At 37.3% G+C, this 17,754-nt stretch overlaps 2 protein-coding genes across 5 annotated transcripts in view; both read left to right on the top strand.

The window, feature by feature from the left end:
• The window catches only part of FAM133B (family with sequence similarity 133 member B), a 31,870-nt gene extending 22,501 nt beyond the window's left edge, over positions 1–9,369 (top strand). For 2 of the 3 annotated variants that reach the window (XM_043588854.1, XM_043588856.1), the window contains exons 9-11: positions 1,830–1,922; positions 3,724–3,771; positions 6,869–9,369. In XM_043588854.1, the coding sequence (XP_043444789.1) occupies positions 1,830–1,922; positions 3,724–3,771; positions 6,869–6,955 (228 nt within the window). In that variant the 3' untranslated portion in view covers positions 6,956–9,369. The remainder of the gene's footprint in view (positions 1–1,829; positions 1,923–3,723; positions 3,772–6,868) is intronic. The other variant, XM_043588855.1, reaches the window with a different exon arrangement.
• Positions 9,370–9,827: 458 nt separating this feature from the next.
• Positions 9,828–17,754, top strand: part of LOC122487878 (EF-hand calcium-binding domain-containing protein 1-like) — a 26,744-nt gene continuing 18,817 nt past the window's right edge. The window contains exon 1 of one of the 2 annotated variants that reach the window (XM_043588852.1): positions 9,828–10,670. In XM_043588852.1, coding sequence (XP_043444787.1) covers positions 10,523–10,670 — 148 coding nt within the window. In that variant the 5' untranslated portion in view covers positions 9,828–10,522. The remainder of the gene's footprint in view (positions 10,671–17,754) is intronic. The other variant, XM_043588853.1, reaches the window with a different exon arrangement.

The raw sequence follows: 17,754 nt of genomic DNA, 5'->3' as shown, positions 1-17,754 counted from the left end.
TGGAGAGAGAGAGAGAGAGCACAAGCAAGGGAAAGTCAGAGAGGTAGAAAGAGAGAATCCTAAGGTGCCCCCAGGTGCCCCTCAACTTTGTGTTTTTTTTTTTTAATTTTTTTTTAAAATATTTATTTATTTATTTTGAGACAGGGAGAGATAGCATGAACGGAGGAGGGTCAGAGAGAGAGGGAGACACAGAATCTGAAACAGGCTCCAAGCTCTGAGCTGTCAGCACAGAGCCTGACGTGGGGCTCGAACTCACAAAACCGTGAGATCATGACCTGAGCCACCCAGGCGCCCCTCAACTTTGTTTTTAATAGCAAAGAACCCATATGTATGCCTGCCCTCCAAAAAGAGATGGGTTAAGTAAATTCTGGCATATGCTGTCAATGAATGTCAAAGGCAGCCATAAATGACAATGTAGTTGGCATGGAAAGGTACTATTGGGTGAGAAGAGCAGGTTCTAAACAAGAATTTATGTAAAATAGTAAATGTACACATAGAGAGCTGTTTCCAAAAATCTTCATGATGTTTAATGCCTGGTACTGGGCTTCAGGTGAATTTTCTTACAGTGAGCATTTATCATTTCTACCAAAATAATAAGCTGTTTGCAGAAACAAAATTAAATCACCTGTAATGTAACACAGATCATCACTGTTAGCTTATTTTCTATGTGATTTATTTTTGTCCAAGAGTCTTCAAAATTGGGTCCATGCTATATAGTTTTGTGGTTTTTTTCTATATGATTCAGTAGTGTGCATTTTTTCCATTGTAGTTTTTTTATTGTTACAAACTAGTCAGACATACAGGAAGAGTATATGGAAAATAATAAAATGACAACCTGCATATCCACTATGAAGCTTTAATAAATCTTCACATTTTGCTGTACATCAGATGTTTTTGAAATTTTTTATTCCTCAGAGTGTATATTTTTAAGTGTCTAATAACTCCTTCAGTCTTTCTTCTTCCCCAGAGTTACACATTTTCTCATCATTAAGAATACTTAGAGATGAAGATTTTTTAATATGAATTTAACACTGGGAACATACTAAAGTAATTTATACGGTGTAGAGATCTTTTTCAATTATCACGATTACCCGTTGGGGTGTGTGTGTGTGTGTGTGTGTGTGTGTGTGTGTGTGTGTAGCACTAGGCTTTTCTGATCCAACACTGGGTAGAAACAAAACAATCCAAATACAAGGGACTTAAATCTTATACCACCTGTATGGTTTCTTACGAGTTTTTATAATTCTGTCATTTGTAATTAAAATAAGAGGGGTGCCTGCCTGGCTCAGTCAGAAGAGCATGTGTCTTTTGATCTCAGGGCCATGAGTGTGAGCTCCACGTTGGGTATAGAGATTACTTAAATTAACAAATATTTTTTAAAAAAGAGGCGCTTGGGTGGTTCAGTCGATTGAGTGTCTGACTTCGGCTCAGGTCATGATCTTATGGTTGTGAGTTCAAGCCCCATGTCAGGGGCTGTTCTGTCAGTGCAGAGCCTGCTTCAGATCCTCTGTCTCCCTTTCTCTCTGTCCTTCCCCCACTCATGCTGTCTCTCAAAAATAAATTAACTTTTAAAAAAAAGGAAAAAAATGAGGATATTACATCTAAAAGGACATGTAGTTATGTCTTTTAGGGTTATGTAATAAAAGCATTATTTTATTGGGGTTAAAGACTGAATACTGGTGAATGTCATCAATTTTAGACATTTCTAAAATGAAAATAGGTAATTTTTGTGATAATTGGAGGAATTGTTAAATAGAACTTAGAAGCGAATTTGTGTGGCATAGCATTACATCTTTTTGAGTCAACATACATGTGTTTATATTTCATAGGACATTAAAGGACTCAGCAAGAAAAGAAAGATGTATCCTGAAGATAAACCTTTATCATCTGAGTCCTTATCAGAATCAGATTACATTGAAGAAGTAAGTATATGATCAAATCCATTTTCTTCACTTGAAAATGTTATTTGATTTTGGGGTGCCTGGGTGGTCTAGTTGGTTAAGTGTCCAACTCTTGATTTCAGCTCAGGTCACGATCCCAGGGTCATGAGATTGAGCCCCACATCTGACTCCGCACTGACAGGGAACCTGCTTAAGATTCTCTCCTCTGCCATTCTCCCCCCATCATGTGCATGCTTGCTCTCTCTCTCTCTCTCTCTCTCTCTCTGAAATATAAAAATAATTGTTCAGTTATTGATTTTAATAAAAGAAATTAGTTAAAAGAAATACGTCATGAATATTTGATTTACTCACTTCTCTAGTAAGTAAGTGTGCTATGAAAAAGAAATGGAAGTTCTATTTCAGAACGAGTTTTTCATTTCCTAGAAGATAATTAATTATATAGCTAATATTATAATTAACCGTATTTACAAATATCTATTCTGAGCTATTTTTTAATGTTTATTTATTTTTGAGAGAGCACAAGATGGGGAGGGGCAGAGGGAGGGGAAGAGAGGATCCAAAGCAGGCTTTGCACCGACAGCAGCGAGCCCAGTGTGGGGCTTGAACTCATGAACCATGAGATCATGACTTGAGCTGAAGTTGGACACTCAACTGACTCAGCCGCTCAGGCGCCCCTATTTTATTTTATTCTTCTAATATTTACTTTTTACTATACTGCTATTTTGATTACGTGAAAGATGCTGTTTGATGTGTAGTGTATTGAAACATAGCATTCTCTTGTTTTTATTTGGAACTACTACTATTTAAGAAGTAGAACAGTGATGAGATAGAGCAGAAATGTTGCTGTGATCTTTTTTCCTATCTATAAGGTGAGAGGAGAATTAGGTAGTCCCTATACTATGGTCCTTTTCAGCTCTGATATTCCTATCTTGGATTTTGTTTGTACTCTGTTAGAATAAGAGTCCATTTTTAGATAATTTTAGGTCTGTAAGTTACCATCTTTAAAGTGTTTTTCTCTTGGATTTTGTTTCCTCATTTGTAAAATAGGGCCTATTGCTCCCCTTTTGTAATAGTATTTTGTAATACCCCTCTGAAATGAAATTGAAATGAATTGAATTGAAATTGGCAGCACGGGGGCGCCTGGGTGGCGCAGTTGGTTAAGCGTCCGACTTCAGCCAGGTCACGATCTCACGGTCCGAGAGTTCGAGCCCCGCATCAGGCTCTGGGCTGATGGCCTGGAGCCTGTTTCCGATTCTGTGTCTCCCTCTCTCTCTGCCCCTCCCCCGTTCATGCTCTGTCTCTCTCTGTCCCAAAAATAAATAAACGTTGAAAAAAAAATTAAAAAAAAAAAAATTGGCAGCACATATGTATGTATTACAGATCTGATCTACACATTTTATATTAATATCCCCTAACATTTTTTTAATATATAAGAAAATATTAATGTATAATTTTACTAAATTTTATTTCAGTGCATAAATGCTGAGTGTGATAACACCAGAATACATAAAATCTTAAGACATAACAAAATCCAAGCTGTAGCAGGTACATTACATAAGCCGTTCAAAAACTCTAAAGTAGCACTGTCATCAATGCATTTTCCAAAACTCAGTAAAGCTCTGGATGAATGAAACAAAATACAGTCTTCCCTTTGTTTATATGATATCTGCATTTCTGGGATGTGCAAACAGGGGTTTAAGGTATAAGAAGGCATTTAAAATGCCATTTGATTGTCAAAATGGTTTTTACATATAAATTTTAAAAAAATGTCTTGAGTGCAAGTTACATATTTGTCTTCTCAACAAAAATTCAAACTTTTTAGGTACGAGCAAAAAAGAAGAAAAGCAGTGAAGAACGAGAAAAAGTAATAGCAAGTATCATTTAAATTTTTTACATGACAATAGTGTGGTTCTTTTTGTTAAGATAAAATGAATCCTTATAAAGCATGACTTCATTTACTGGGCCTAAATATTTATTGGGAAAAATGTGGTATTCAGCTTTACTTAATGGGTTAAAGCAAGTTAAATTGGCTTAGGAGAAAGGAAGAGTTTCCTAGTAGTAAACATGTCCTGTTTCCATTTCAGTGTTTTATTCAGCATTTCATTTTATTTTATTCCATATTCAGTGCTGTTAGAAATGAAAACTCAAACTTTTTTTGATTTTCTTAAACTGTAATATGAAATATGAGATTTAAGTATGGTGATTCCCTCATCTTCAATAGAAGTTACTTTCAGATCAGCCAAACCTATAACAACAGAAAAACCTTCTAAGCACAGGATGCAATAAAAAATAAAGCAGGAATGTGACAACATAAATGATTCACTAATAAAGATGATTCTTTTGATTATTTCTAAAGCCAGCTCTGCTATTATGCAAATTGAGAAGTATAAAAGGAGAAAGAAGGAAGAGGAGAATAAAGAAAATGGAAGTGATATTCAAATGAGAAGCAGACCAACCTGGGGAAAGTAGATAACAGATTATCAAAGAGTAATTGCAGACCATATCATTAAAGTAATTTAGGAGCACTCAGTATAAGCATGGGTGATTGCCTTTGAAAGTATTTTCTTAGGGAGAGGTAGAAGAAAAATGAGAACAGCATCTTTTGTAGGTTTGAGGTTTAACTTCCCTTTCCCGGAATTTCCCTCACTCTTAAATGAGGGTCTTTTTCTGGTAGAAAGAATCACCTGGTAATATATGACTCAGAAGTAACATTTACTGTACTTCATGACCAAGGCGACATTTAAGAGACTTTTTTTTCTGAATGGGAATATAATTTGAGTGAAAACTGCTTTGGTCTTTGGTTCAGATTAACTAAGACATAATAGTTAATTTAGGATAGTTCTAATTCGTACTCGCATAACACACTGTTTTCGTGCATTCAGCTAGCATATGTTTATTAAGCATCTCTATGCAGGCACTATTGGTGTTAGTAGTGTTGTTATAATGGAATACAAGATGGATAAGAGGATGATATGTAAGAAAGTGACTTTGGGGAAGGAAAGCCTTTCTGAGGAAGTAAAATTAAGCTGAAATAGGATTTACAAGAAAGAACCAACCATGTGAAGATCAAAAGAAGAATATCCTAAAGAGAGAGAAGAGCTGAGGACCTGTGGTAGGAATGAGCTTGATTTGTTTGAAGAATGGAAAGAGTAAGCATGGCTTACACCTAGTAGATGAAGAGGAATTGCATACAGTGAGGTTGGGAAGTAAGCAGAGGCCATGTCACGTAGCCAGGTGTTTCAGTTTTAATCAGAATGCTTTGGGAAGCTATTTTGAGTGTTTTTAACAAAGAAGTGACCTAAATCAACTTTACATTTTTAAAATACTGTGGCAGAGATGGAGTAGAGAGAGGTGAGGAATGGTGTTCGTATCACAGTGGTAGTAGTGAGGATGGACTGGTGTGATGGATTTGAGTTATGTTTTTGGACTTAGATGGTAGGGCTTACTTGTTGCTTTGGATGTAGAGAGTGGAGTTAAGACAGAGTAGAGCCAACCGCAGCTTAGTTTCTTTGCCTTAATAGAGGTGCCATTTACTAAGATAGCTAAGAGAATTTGGAGAGAAAAATTAGCATTTTTATGGTAATTTTAGATACACTTGTTAGGTATCCAGGAAGAACTCACAGTCTTGAGTTCAGAGCAAGGACTAGATAGGAAGATTTGGTATGTAAGTACTATTAAAAGCATGGGAGACTGAGAGAGCATGTGGAAAAGGAAGGAGGTCCTGAAAGGTCAAGCAGAGGAATAAGAACAAGCACGGGAGGTGAAAGGGTCTTTGCAGTAGAAGAAAGCAGCAGACTGAGGTGTTGTGGAAGCCACGAAGAAAAGTATTTTAAAAAGAGAGTAGTCAACTGTGCTTTTATGAAAAAGCAACCTAGCCCCAAAACGTTAAAGGGCCAAATACAGGGAATTTTGTAAAATTCCCTGTGCACTTGATCTTTTCGTGAAGAGAATGATGAAAGTTAGCTTAAAGCTGCTAAGTGGTAGAGACCTTTGAGAGGGGCAGGGGGATTGTGGAAAGTTCTTACTGATTCAGAAATGATAGGAAGCTGTACTTTTGCTGTCTTTACACGTCTCCTTTCTTGCTTTTTTTTTCCTTTCTTGCTTTTTATTTTCTTTTGCAACAACTAGTCTCTCATTTGATACCACTTTTCTAAGTATCTGTTTCTAAGAGTTCTGCCTTCTCTTCTACATCAGAAATAGTCACAAGAGTCAGAGTTCAACAAAATTGTAGCTCTCTTTATCTAGTCATGAGTTGACTACTTTTTCTAGGCTTTAGTGGCATTTTTGTCTAAAAAGTAAGCATCTGAATGCATGGCTGGTTCTGCAGGTACAGCGTATGACTCTTGATCTTGGGGTTGTGAGTTGAAGCCCCATGCTGGGCATAGAGCTTACATAAAAGCTTTTTTAAAAAATTAAAGTTACTAAACTAAGTAGACTTTTCAACTGTACATCAATATTTTGTACCAGTTAGTTGTTGTTAATTTAATAATTAAAATAGTTACCAGTGAAGACAGGACCTAATAATTATGTTCCTGTTTACCCAAAAAATACCAGATTTAATATATATATTTTCCAAAAACTGTCATTTATAAAAACAGTTGTGTTTTACTGTGATATGAGGACTTCTTTGCAATAACTACAATTACTTCGCCTTTACAAATTATATAGTATGAGATACAGCAGTTGATATGATTATTCATAGAATTTATTTTCTATAGAAAGTTTTATTTAGAAACTACATTAATGTGCTAATGACTTAAGAATTTTTCCATATCTTTTTGAAAACAAGCACTCTTAGTCCTCATGATATTAATTATTTAGACTTTTCCAAAAATGTTCCGAATAGTTTACTTGGTTGTGTGGATTGTTTGAAATAATTATATAGTATCTTAGAAGTACCATGGTAAAGTTGTTTTAGACTTGCATATTTTCCTGTAGAAATGTCTAACAGGGAACTGTCTTTACAGGAAAAAACAAAAAAGAAAAAGAAGCATAAGAAACACAGTAAGAAGAAGAAAAAGAAGGCTGCTAGTTCAAGTCCCGACTCGCCATAATATTAAGAAAAATCAGGATTCCTTTATAAAGAAAGTGCAATGTCTAAGGAAATCTCAACTGTGAAAATTATGACATAATTACTAAAATGCATGAATTTTCTTGTTTTTAGAATTATTACTGGACTATTCAGTAGCCACTTGGATGCCTCTGTGTGAAAGGGCCATAATTGTTGCCTGCTGCTTGAACATCAGTTTTTTCTCTTCCAGTGCTTAACAACTCTGGGAGATAATACATTGCAGTTGTGCTAGTGGTTAAGATATTTGGGGATAAAGTTAATATTTTTGACTTGAAGTATCTAATGATAAATCAACAGAAATCGAATCTGGATATATCATTAAGATGTAATTAGAAATGACCAGATGACTCGAGTTAACATTTTGGAAATAGGGATTACATTGATATTTCAAAATCCTTATTCTGTAGATAAGTGTATTTTAATTTTTTCCCCTTATATACTTTTATTTACCCGGGGAAGGAGCTTTTAGGGTTGGGGGGGGGTGGTTTGCTATCTCTTTAGCTAGCAGAATAGCGTGCCTTTTATCCTCACACATCCTATTTTTGTGGACACAGTAGCCATGCTTCATGGGGAGGTCAGAGCTGGTACAGCAGTCTTGCCCTTAGACATCCTTGGACTCTTGTCATTTGCTGCTTTAAGTGAACCAGAGTAACAGCCTTTTGCAGCACGACAAAGCCCCAAAAGCTCTGGGATTTACCTCCACTTCAATAATACTGAATGTTTTTTAGCATTAGAATGTGTTATAACATTTGAATTAATTTTGACTACACTTTGGCTTTGGAGAGGAATCATTTCCAATAGACACTGGTACTTTTTGAACTTGATAGCTAAAGATTCTAAAATGCATGTTTTATACTGTTAGTTTTAACCAGTCAGGAAAATTTTATGTAACCAGTGATAGTTATTTTATTTTTGTATGAATTTTGTTTAGGCTGCAGTGTTTAGCTTTTATTAACTCCTTATTCTTGCTATCTTAAATTCCATACTGTGTTTAATGGCATACTTGCCAAGATACTTAGCATGTAAAAAAAAAAAAAGCAGACTTCTAATTTTTTTTTTTTTCTTTTTTTTTCCAAACAGCTTCATATTGAAGCTGAGTCTTACCATAAACAAGTTGAGTGGCAGGCCTGGTATGCTGTGTCTTGTTACATAAAGCTATTGCCAGAATCTTAGTAAATATAACATTTTAGAAATTTGTCTTTGTATATTCATAACAAATTATGACAAGTTAAGTGAGAATTACATTATTGCTCTTCCTGTCATATTTTACTAAGATTTTGTGCCTCATATCTACTGCTGAATTGTTTACTAGTAACGTTAAAAGGAATTGATAAATCATTTTCACTTTACATTTTTATATAATCAGGTAACATGAAATATAATTTGATGTACAATTTTGCCTGTTTCAGAGGGTGTGCTAATTATAGTGGTATATGCACAAAACATTTTGGCATGACAAGAGGCTGAATAAATAGCTATTTTACTTAAAAATAGCTGTGTTCTTATCAGCTCCCTTTGAGTTGCAAGTTAAGTTATAAAGATTAAGAAGCACTACTAGGGGTTCAATGGTAGGTGGATAAGACATATCCCCAAATTTTTAGCTGTAAAAATTATTTATTTCTTGGTAAACTTCCTTAAATTTTATGCTTAAAGCTTCATACTCTTTCCTAATAAAAGATATGTAGGGGCACCTGGGTGGCTCAGTCAGTTAAGCATCCAACTCTTGGTTTTGGCTCAGGTCATGATCTTGAAATTGTGAGATTGAGACCCATGTTAGGCTCTGTGCTGACAGCGCAGAGCCTGCTTGGGATTCTCTCTCTCCCTTCTCTTTCTGCCCTCTCTCTCTCTCTCAAATAAATAAACTTAAAGAAATAAATAAAAGATATGTATATGCTCTTAAGTACACAATAAGTTTTGAGGAACATTTTTTTATCTGAAAGGAAGTTTCTTAGAATTGTTGTTCAAGAAAATGCTAAAAGATAAGTTTATCAGTTTATTTGGTGATCAGTTTTGGTATGAGCACACTGGTCCAGAATGTGATGATTATATCAAATTAGAAAGCAACGGTTATTAGACTGAGGAATAAGGTGACCTGGCAAAAAAAACTGTTCTTTCCAGGTTGTGTTGACTGTCTGCGAAACACCTTTTTCATTTCTTCTGTGATGGTAGCCTTAATAGTCTTCTTTCTAATAAGCTATGGGAAGAAAATTTGATAGAGTAATGTTATGTGCAAGTCCGTAACATTTCTTACCTCTTCCTTCCACCAAACCACCCTTTTTCTTGAATACTTTTATACCAGTTTTATATACACAGGGCATGTTATCTGGATAATGATGCCAAGGTAACTGCAACAAAATTGATGAGTGTCTGAATCGAAAAATTGAATTTATACCAGTACTTCTCTGTCTGATTGTTTTGGATTCATTTGGTTGCCTTTAGTATATTTAGGTGTTTTATTTTAAATACCGTAAGATTGTTCTGAGTTGACTTTATCCAGAATATAGGTTCATATTCCTCCAGTCAAGGTGTGCTAAAAGCCTGTTGCCTCATTTGCTTTCATTTCATAGAAAATAATAGACTAGCCTTGGAGAAACTGAGAACAGTTATTCTTCAAACTTAAGTGACAGGTTTCACACTTCTAAAGCATTGCCAGTTTTCAACTTAATTCAGTGAACACAGTATTTCCTAAAGAAAAGTTTTGGGAGAGCTTTTGTGTTCCAGTTGTATTTGCATTATTTTACTTTTTAATAATTTGTTTTAATTTTTTTTTGTAATCTCTGTACCCAACATAGGGCTCAAACTCATGACCTCAAGATCAAGAATTGCACGCTCCTCCAGTCGAGCCAGCCAGGCGCCCTACATTTGCCTTATTTTAAAATTTACTTTATATTTTATTTAAAATTTGTAAGAATATTATATTCTAAATTCTAAAATTCATTCTGGTACATTTTCTTGCCTTACTATAGTGAAAGCCAGTAAACAGACTAGGAAATGTTTGTTCCCTGTATTAGGATTTGACAGTAGAGTTAGAACAGTTGTTATTTTGGCCAGCTTTGGCATAGTCACACCATGCTTTCTTACCAGTCAGTCAGGTATAAGTTGGAGGGGTACTAGTGGGGTTTTACATTTTTCTAGGAGCTCCCAGATTGGAGTCTCTCTTACAAGAAGATGCTTAAAGTTTTTTAAAGGAGGTTACATAATCTTTGAAGGAGCTATTTATAGCCTAGAAAAATATGTCCACTTAAAAATAAGATCCTTATAATTTTATTTAGTTGTGTGTTCAGTTAGGAAGGAAACATTTTCAACCATACAGTTTGTGCTGAGGAAATATAAATGACAATAATATCAAGTACCACTTTAAGTGGTGTTTAGCCCTAAAGAAAAGATAAATGTAGGAATTGCTGTAATATTTCAGATCACAATAACATTCATGGAATCATTGCATTTGTTTTGAGTGCTAACAACCGTTGTTGCATATTTTTGCAATCACTTGAGAACCTTCTGTGGTTGCTGGAATGTTGCCGCCGTCACATTCTGTTGGTATAGAGTAATGAACTATGGAATCAGTGACAATCCAAGACATGTAGGCTTGGAACTAGGCTATCTGAGAACTCTACAGTGTGTTGAAGCAACACTTGACATGGACCAGAAGACTCTGAAGAAACTGGTGGAATCCATTAGTAATACTGTCAAGAACTGTGAGTACCAACCAGACATCCAGCACTGCCTGAACATCTTTATTCAATCAAATAGAAACATTGATAGATACATTGGACATTAACAGGTTCTTTGTAACACCCAAAATAGAGTTCCTCTAATTTCTGTCTAATATTTTGGCCATTTAAAAAAATAGATTACAAGTGAATTACAAGATCCCTGCACTACACTGAGAATATTTTAATCAGGTTCCTAAAATATATTTGTGTATGTGGAAAGAAGAATTTGAGAACTTATGTGACATATGTACTAAAGGATTATCTGCCAACCAAGGACTCGTTCTGTTAACAGTCTAAAATTTAATAAGAGATCTCAAACTCTAAAGGTTTACCTTGACCAATTCCCTGAGTTCTCTGGCACAAAACCCATAGAGGCAGAGGATTGATAGAGCTATAGAAGATATTTTAGTTGCTGAAGAAATAAGCATGGTACTTTGCACATAGCAAATGTTTATTAAAATTAATGTAACAGATTGGGGGAGGGGGGAATCCTTGCCCTGACAGACCTTAAAAAGTAATCTTATGTATCTTGTCTCACGGGCATGACAACAAACAATCCTGACTGAGATCCATTTTGACAATGTCTTTAGACTTTGAGGAAATGACTTTTATTTCAGACACTAGTACAGCCTCGTTGCTGGGCACTTCCATTTTTCCTTGTGTGGTCTCAGTAGGTCTCAGTAGTACCACCCTAAGAATCTCGTTGGTAGACTTAATTCAGTTTTCTCTCATTCCAGTTATATTTTAAATGATCCTCAAGGATCTTTTAGGATCCTCAAGGGCCTCAAGGCCCTTCTAGGGCCTGTTTTTGCAATCTTGCTGTCCTTCAACCCTTAAAATCCATCTGGCAGATTTAACCAAAGTTGAATGTAATATCTACTGTTATTTGCCGTTTTCTTTTTCTTTTATTTTTTGGAGAATGGTTTGCTTTCTTTTTAATTTTTTAAACATTTTTTTTTTCAACTTTTTATTTATTTTTGGGACAGAGAGAGACAGAGCATGAACGGGGGAGGGGCAGAGAGAGAGGGAGACACAGAATCAGAAACAGGCTCCAGGCTCTGAGCCATCAGCCCAGAGCCTGACGCGGGGCTCGAACTCACGGACCGCGAGATCGTGACCTGGCTGAAGTCGGACGCTTAACCGACTGCGCCACCCAGGCGCCCCAATTTTTTAAACATTTTTAATGTTTATTTTTAAAGATTTATTTATTTTTATGTTTTATTATTTTTGAGAGAGAGAGGGAGACATAGACTCCAAAGCAGGCTCCAGGTTCTGAGCTGTCAGCACAGAGCCCGACGCAGGGCTTAAGCCACCCAGGTGCCCCTTTAATGTTTATTTTTGAGAGAGAGAGTGTGAGTGGGGGGAGGGCAGAGAGAGAGGGAGAGACAGAATCTGAAGCAGGCACCAGGCTCCCAGCTGTTAGCATAGAGCCTGACATGGGGCTCGAACCCATGAACTGTGAGATCATGACCTGAGCTGTAGTTGGACACTTGACCAACTGAGCCGCCCAGGTGCCTCTGTTTTTTTTTTTGTTGTTTGTTTGTTTTTGTTTTATTTTTTTTTTACATTTATTTATTTTTGAGAAACAGACAAAGCGTGAGTGGGGGAGGGGCAGAGAGAGAAGGAGACACAGAATCTGAAGTAGGCTCCAGGCTCTGAGCAAGCAGTCACCACATAGCCTATTGCGGGGCTTGACCCCACAAACTGAGATCATGACGTGAGCTGAAGTCGGACGCTCAACCGACTGAGCCACTCAGGTGCCCCTATTTTTAATTTTAAGTTTATTTTGAGAGAGAGACAGCCGAGTGGGAGAGAGGAGAGAGAGAGTCCCAACCAGGCCCCGCGCTGCCAGCACAGAACCCGATGCCGGGCTTGAACCCACGAAGCCGTGAGCTCATGACCTGAGCCAAAACCTGGAGTTGGACACTTAACCAACTGAGCCACTCAGGTGCCCCTATTTGCTGTTTTCTTAACCTGAGTTTTAAACATTCAAAAGGAAATTTTGCATACTTTAAAAATCTAACTCCTCTCCCCATCCAAATGAAACTACTTTTAGCCTGCTACCCAAATGTGTGTTTAATACCATAATTTGTCATTTGAAAACAATTCTCTGAAAGTATAGGTAATATAAGTAAAGAATATGTAATACTAGATCAGGCCCGCTTCCCATACAGTCTCCTACAAAGAAGATACTGAACAGTATCTTTCAAAAGAGAAATGAGTTGCATTCCTTTTGCAGAATTTTGACACTAAATTAGGATCAAAAGTTCAGTGTAACCAGATTACTATTTTATACTGAGATTATTAACAACTCATGTTTATTAAGCTCTTCATGGGGAAATGGCATGCTTAATGGTTTATCTTCATCTTCAAGTCTCAGGAAAAAAAACCAATGAGGTAGGTGAAATTTTCAGATGAGGAAACCAAGTCTCAGATTGTCTAAAATGACAGTGAACTTTTCTGGTGGAGGCAGAGCTAGAACCCAGGTAAGTCTGATGCCAGAACCTGCATTTCATCTTCATTTCTCGATGCAACTAATAAGCATTCTAGACTCTCACGGTCATTCTGTATAGTACTGTCCCATAGTGAATGCAAAATAAAAATTGTTGAATTCAGCTCAGTTCTTGGGTCCTTGAGTTGAAAAACCAGACTGGCCTCTCATGACTGGAACTTGGGTGTTTTTTTGTTGTTTTGAGATTTTGTTTTTAGTTTGTACACCCAACATGGGGCTCAAACTCACAACCCCGAGATCAAGAGTTATATGTTCTACTGACTCAGCCAGCCAGCCAGGTGCACCTAGAATTTGCTTCTCAATGGGTAGGACTGGGGAGAGCTAACAAATAGTACCACCTTGGCCTTCCATTCTCAGGAAGAGATTGTCTTGGGGTGGCTGCATGGCTCAGTTGGTGGAATATGTGACTTGATCTCAAGGTCATGAGTTCGAGCCCCACACTGGGGGTAGAGTTTACTTAAAAAGACAAAAGGGATAGTCTTACTATTTCTCTTGGTGTACATAGATAGTTTTAGTTGTCATGTGCCAGAAAATTGAGATGGCTTTTCTTGGGCTTTGCTTTAAAGTTTCTTAAGAGGGAGACTTCATAATTTACTAAGCCTACATGTGCCACATGGCTTCTTGAGTCCAAACTACTAGATTGTGTGACTCTGATCCTCCACTATTTCCAGTGACCTCACGAAGAAAATTCATTACCTTACCAAGCAGCTGTTGATTTTTTTTCATACAGCTCTAGAATATAAAACATTGTAGAGCTGTATTAACCAGTATAGTAACCACTAGCAATGTGTGGCTATTTATTTACTTAAATTTTTTTTTAAGTAACCTCTACACCTAAAGTGGGGCTTGAACTCGTGACCCTGAGATGAAGAGTTGTCCCATGGTCTACCGACTGAGCCAGCCAGGCGCCCCATTTTTAAAAAAGTATGTGTGTGGCTATTTAAATGTAAATTAAAATTAAGTAGAGTTTTTTAAATCTTCAGTGGCAGTGGCAGATCATTACCTCAGGGCATAGTAAATGGCTTCATGTGTGTGCAACCTATGCATTGTCATGGGGCCCCACGCTTAGTTTAATGTTCCACTAACACTTCATGTTTTCAATGAGGGACCCATGTTTTCTTTGCATTGGGCCCGCAAGTTCTGTAGTTGATCTTGGCTGTATACCTCTTATTCATAGTATGGTAGGAGTATCTCCAGCATCAGAATCACCTAAAGATGCTTACTGAAAATGTAGATTCCTGGATACCACCCTAGGCACATTTAAATATCTCTGCGAGTGGAGCCAATCATCCAGATTGTTCACTCCATTTATTCTTGGACACACTGAAGTGTAGGGTTTCCTGATGAATCCCTAGTCTCTCCCAGGTGAAATTTCAGTTCTATCAACCTAATTGCAATCACAGCTTGATTAATAGTGAGTTAGGAATTGACCCAGTCTTTTTCACACATATTGTTCAGCCATAATTTTTACACATATAGACTAAGAAATTTTTTTAAAGCTCAGTGAACAATTTTAAAACTTTCTAATAATTTCATGTTGTTTGATTCAAGTGATTATTTTGGCATCTAGAGCTTACTTCGGATCCTGTCTCATCCAGTATATTCCTTTACCTCATTTGTGTACAAGGAGTTATCATTTACTTAGCAAACATTTATGTGAGAGCCTACCATTGTGCTTGGCACTACTGGATACTGAGTAGATAATTGACATAAGAGTAAGAGATTTTTGTTATATGCCTTCCTAAAATGCAAATATTTTGCGGGTTTTTTTAATATGTATTTATTTATTGGGGCGCCTGGGTGGCTCAGTCGGTAAGCATCCGACTTCAGCTCAGGTCATGATCTCACTGTTTGTGAGTTTGAGCCCCGCATCGGGCTCTGTGCTGACAGCTCAGAGCCTGGAGCCCCCTTCAGATTCCGTGTCTCCCTCTCTCTCTGCTCCTCCCCCACTCACACTCTGTCTCTCTCTCTCAAAAATAAACAAACATTTAAAAAAAATTTTTTTTTAATTTATTTTGAAAGAGAATGGGGGAGGGACAGACAGAATCCCAAGCAGGCTCTGTACAGAGCCCAACAGGAGGCATGATCTCACAAATCGTGACATCATGACCTGAGCTGAAATTAAGAGTCACGTGCTTAACCAACTGAGCCACCCAGGCTCCCCTAAAATCCAGATACTTTGTGAACTGCATTTCTCTGATCCACTCCTACTAGAAGGAGGAAATAAGTTAAATCTAGTATGATTAGCCCTTATGAACTCATGAGCCCTGAGTGTTTGTGAGGTAAAAAATACAATTGATCATCTCTTCTGGGACTTAGCCCAGGACCACCTATAGACCCAGTGGTCCAATATTTGGCTTTCACTTCATTTGTCACACATAACATGGGCCAATATGTATGCATATATAGGTAAGTATACATACATATTTTCCAGCTTTGTCTGCTGAGAGGGCTTAGAAATATTCCACTGTACCCATCCCAGCTCCTGGTTATGTATTGGGCTTAGAAATAGTCATCTCCCAGTAGTAATAAGCACACCCTTGGTGTTTAAATACCAGTCTCCAATAAAAACAACCAGGATTCCTTGAAGAAATAGCCACACAGAGTGTAAAGGAAAACCTATGCTATGCCTTGTTTCTCTTTTGCTGACACTACTCTGCTACACTTCTTGACACTTCCAGTCTCCAACTGTGTGGTTTTTTCAAGCAAGCAATTTTCTGTGACATTGGCCGGGTACCCTACAATTTCTCAGTTCTGACACTACCTGAGATGGCATCAGATCCTGTACGTTGAGTTCAATGCCACAAGACTGTCTCCCACTTCAGATGCCCATCACAAGTCCAGGTTGTTACCTGCATTTCAGACTAACTGGCTATAAATTGGAGGCCCAATTAATTTGCTAGAGCAGCTCATAGAACTGAGGAAAATTGTTTACTTAATAGATTACTGATTTATTATAGAAGGATACACTTTTTAAAATACAAGGATACAATCAGGAGCAGACAGCAGAGATGCACAGGGCAAGGTATGTAGGAAGGGGCATGGAGCTTCCATTCCCTTTCCCAGGACCTTCATATGTTCACCATCCCAGAAGCTCCCTGAACACTTCGGGGGTCTTCATGGAGTTTTCATCACATAGGCACCATAGGTCATTAACTCAATATCCAGCCCCTCTGCACAATGGGGGATACAGCTGAAAGTTCCAAGCTTTTAATCATGGACTTTTAATCAAGTCTTTTTGGTGACTAGCTCCCAGCCAGGAGCCACCGGTAGTCGTCTCCTTAGAACAAAAGATTCCTATCACCCCTGATGTTCTAAGGGATTTAGGAGCTTTGTGTTGGGGGCCAAGGTCAATGACACAATTGAGCTAAAGATACTCGTGCTGCTCACATCATTTAGGAAATCCCAAGAGTTTTGGGAGCTATGTGCCAGGAACCAGGGACAGAGACCAATATATATATATATATATATATATATATATATATATATATATATATATATTTCCTGTTAATCTCACACAGGGAAAATATAAGATTGGCCTGGCAAGTAGTGCCAGAAAGCAAAGAAGTGAAAAAGCCAATGGGGTTGTGTGATGTGAAACACAAGAGCCAACTTGAAAGCTCCCAAGGGCCAAAACTGAACAATTTGAGTAAGATGACAGGATTGTTATAAAATAAGTGTATGTGACCCCCCCCTTGCACACACCCTGACATAAATAATTGAGTAAATAGGGGAAAAAAGACCTCTTGCTTTCATGAAAATTCCAAGTAATAGTTATAGATACTCCTTCCCAAGAAGTGGAATTACATTTTCCCTAAAAGATTGGCTTCCAAAGAATAGGTTGTGGAAAGGATAAATAGCAACTACAGTGGAGAACCCTGTAGACTAGCGTAATCAAGTGATCAAAGTTCTCAGCAGTTAACCTTGTATGTGTCCCCCGACATGTGAGAAGAACAGCAATTTATCTCTAGAATTCACCCCCCAAGTCCCTAAACACAGCTTATTATGCAAAAAAAAAACACAAAAACAAAAAAACATTAGACAAACCCAAATTGAGGAATATTATGCAAAATGAAAAGTCAAGGTTTGGCCCTCTGGGTGGCTCAGGTTAAGCATCCAACTCTTGATTTCAGCTCCGGTCATAATGTCATGGTTTGTGGGATTGAGCCCTTGTCCATGCTCAGCATGGAGTCTGCTTGGGATTCTTTTTTCCTCCCCTGCTCATACCCCTCTCAAAATAAATTAAAACTTTAAAAAAAAAAAGTCATGAAAGACTAAAAACTATCATAAATTGGAGGAGACATGCCAGCCAAATGTATCCTGGCTTGGATTCTGGAATCAAAAAAAGAGCATTAGTGGAAAAGTGGTAAGATCTGTATGTTAATAATGTGCCGATGTTAGTGTATTCATTTTGATAATTGTACCACGGTTCTGTGAAGTTTTAACAGAGAAACAGTGAAGATTGGGAACTCTATCATCATTGCTTCTCTTGTGTAAATCTAAAGTTATCCCAAAATAAAGTTAAATAACATGAGCCAGTGCCTAGCACCTCAC

The sequence above is a fragment of the Prionailurus bengalensis genome, chromosome A2 (genome assembly GCF_016509475.1).
Source record: "Prionailurus bengalensis isolate Pbe53 chromosome A2, Fcat_Pben_1.1_paternal_pri, whole genome shotgun sequence".
NCBI classification, from domain to species: domain Eukaryota; kingdom Metazoa; phylum Chordata; class Mammalia; order Carnivora; family Felidae; genus Prionailurus; species Prionailurus bengalensis.
Note: the sequence above shows the minus strand (reverse complement) of the source record. Positions and strands in the feature narration are given on the sequence as shown.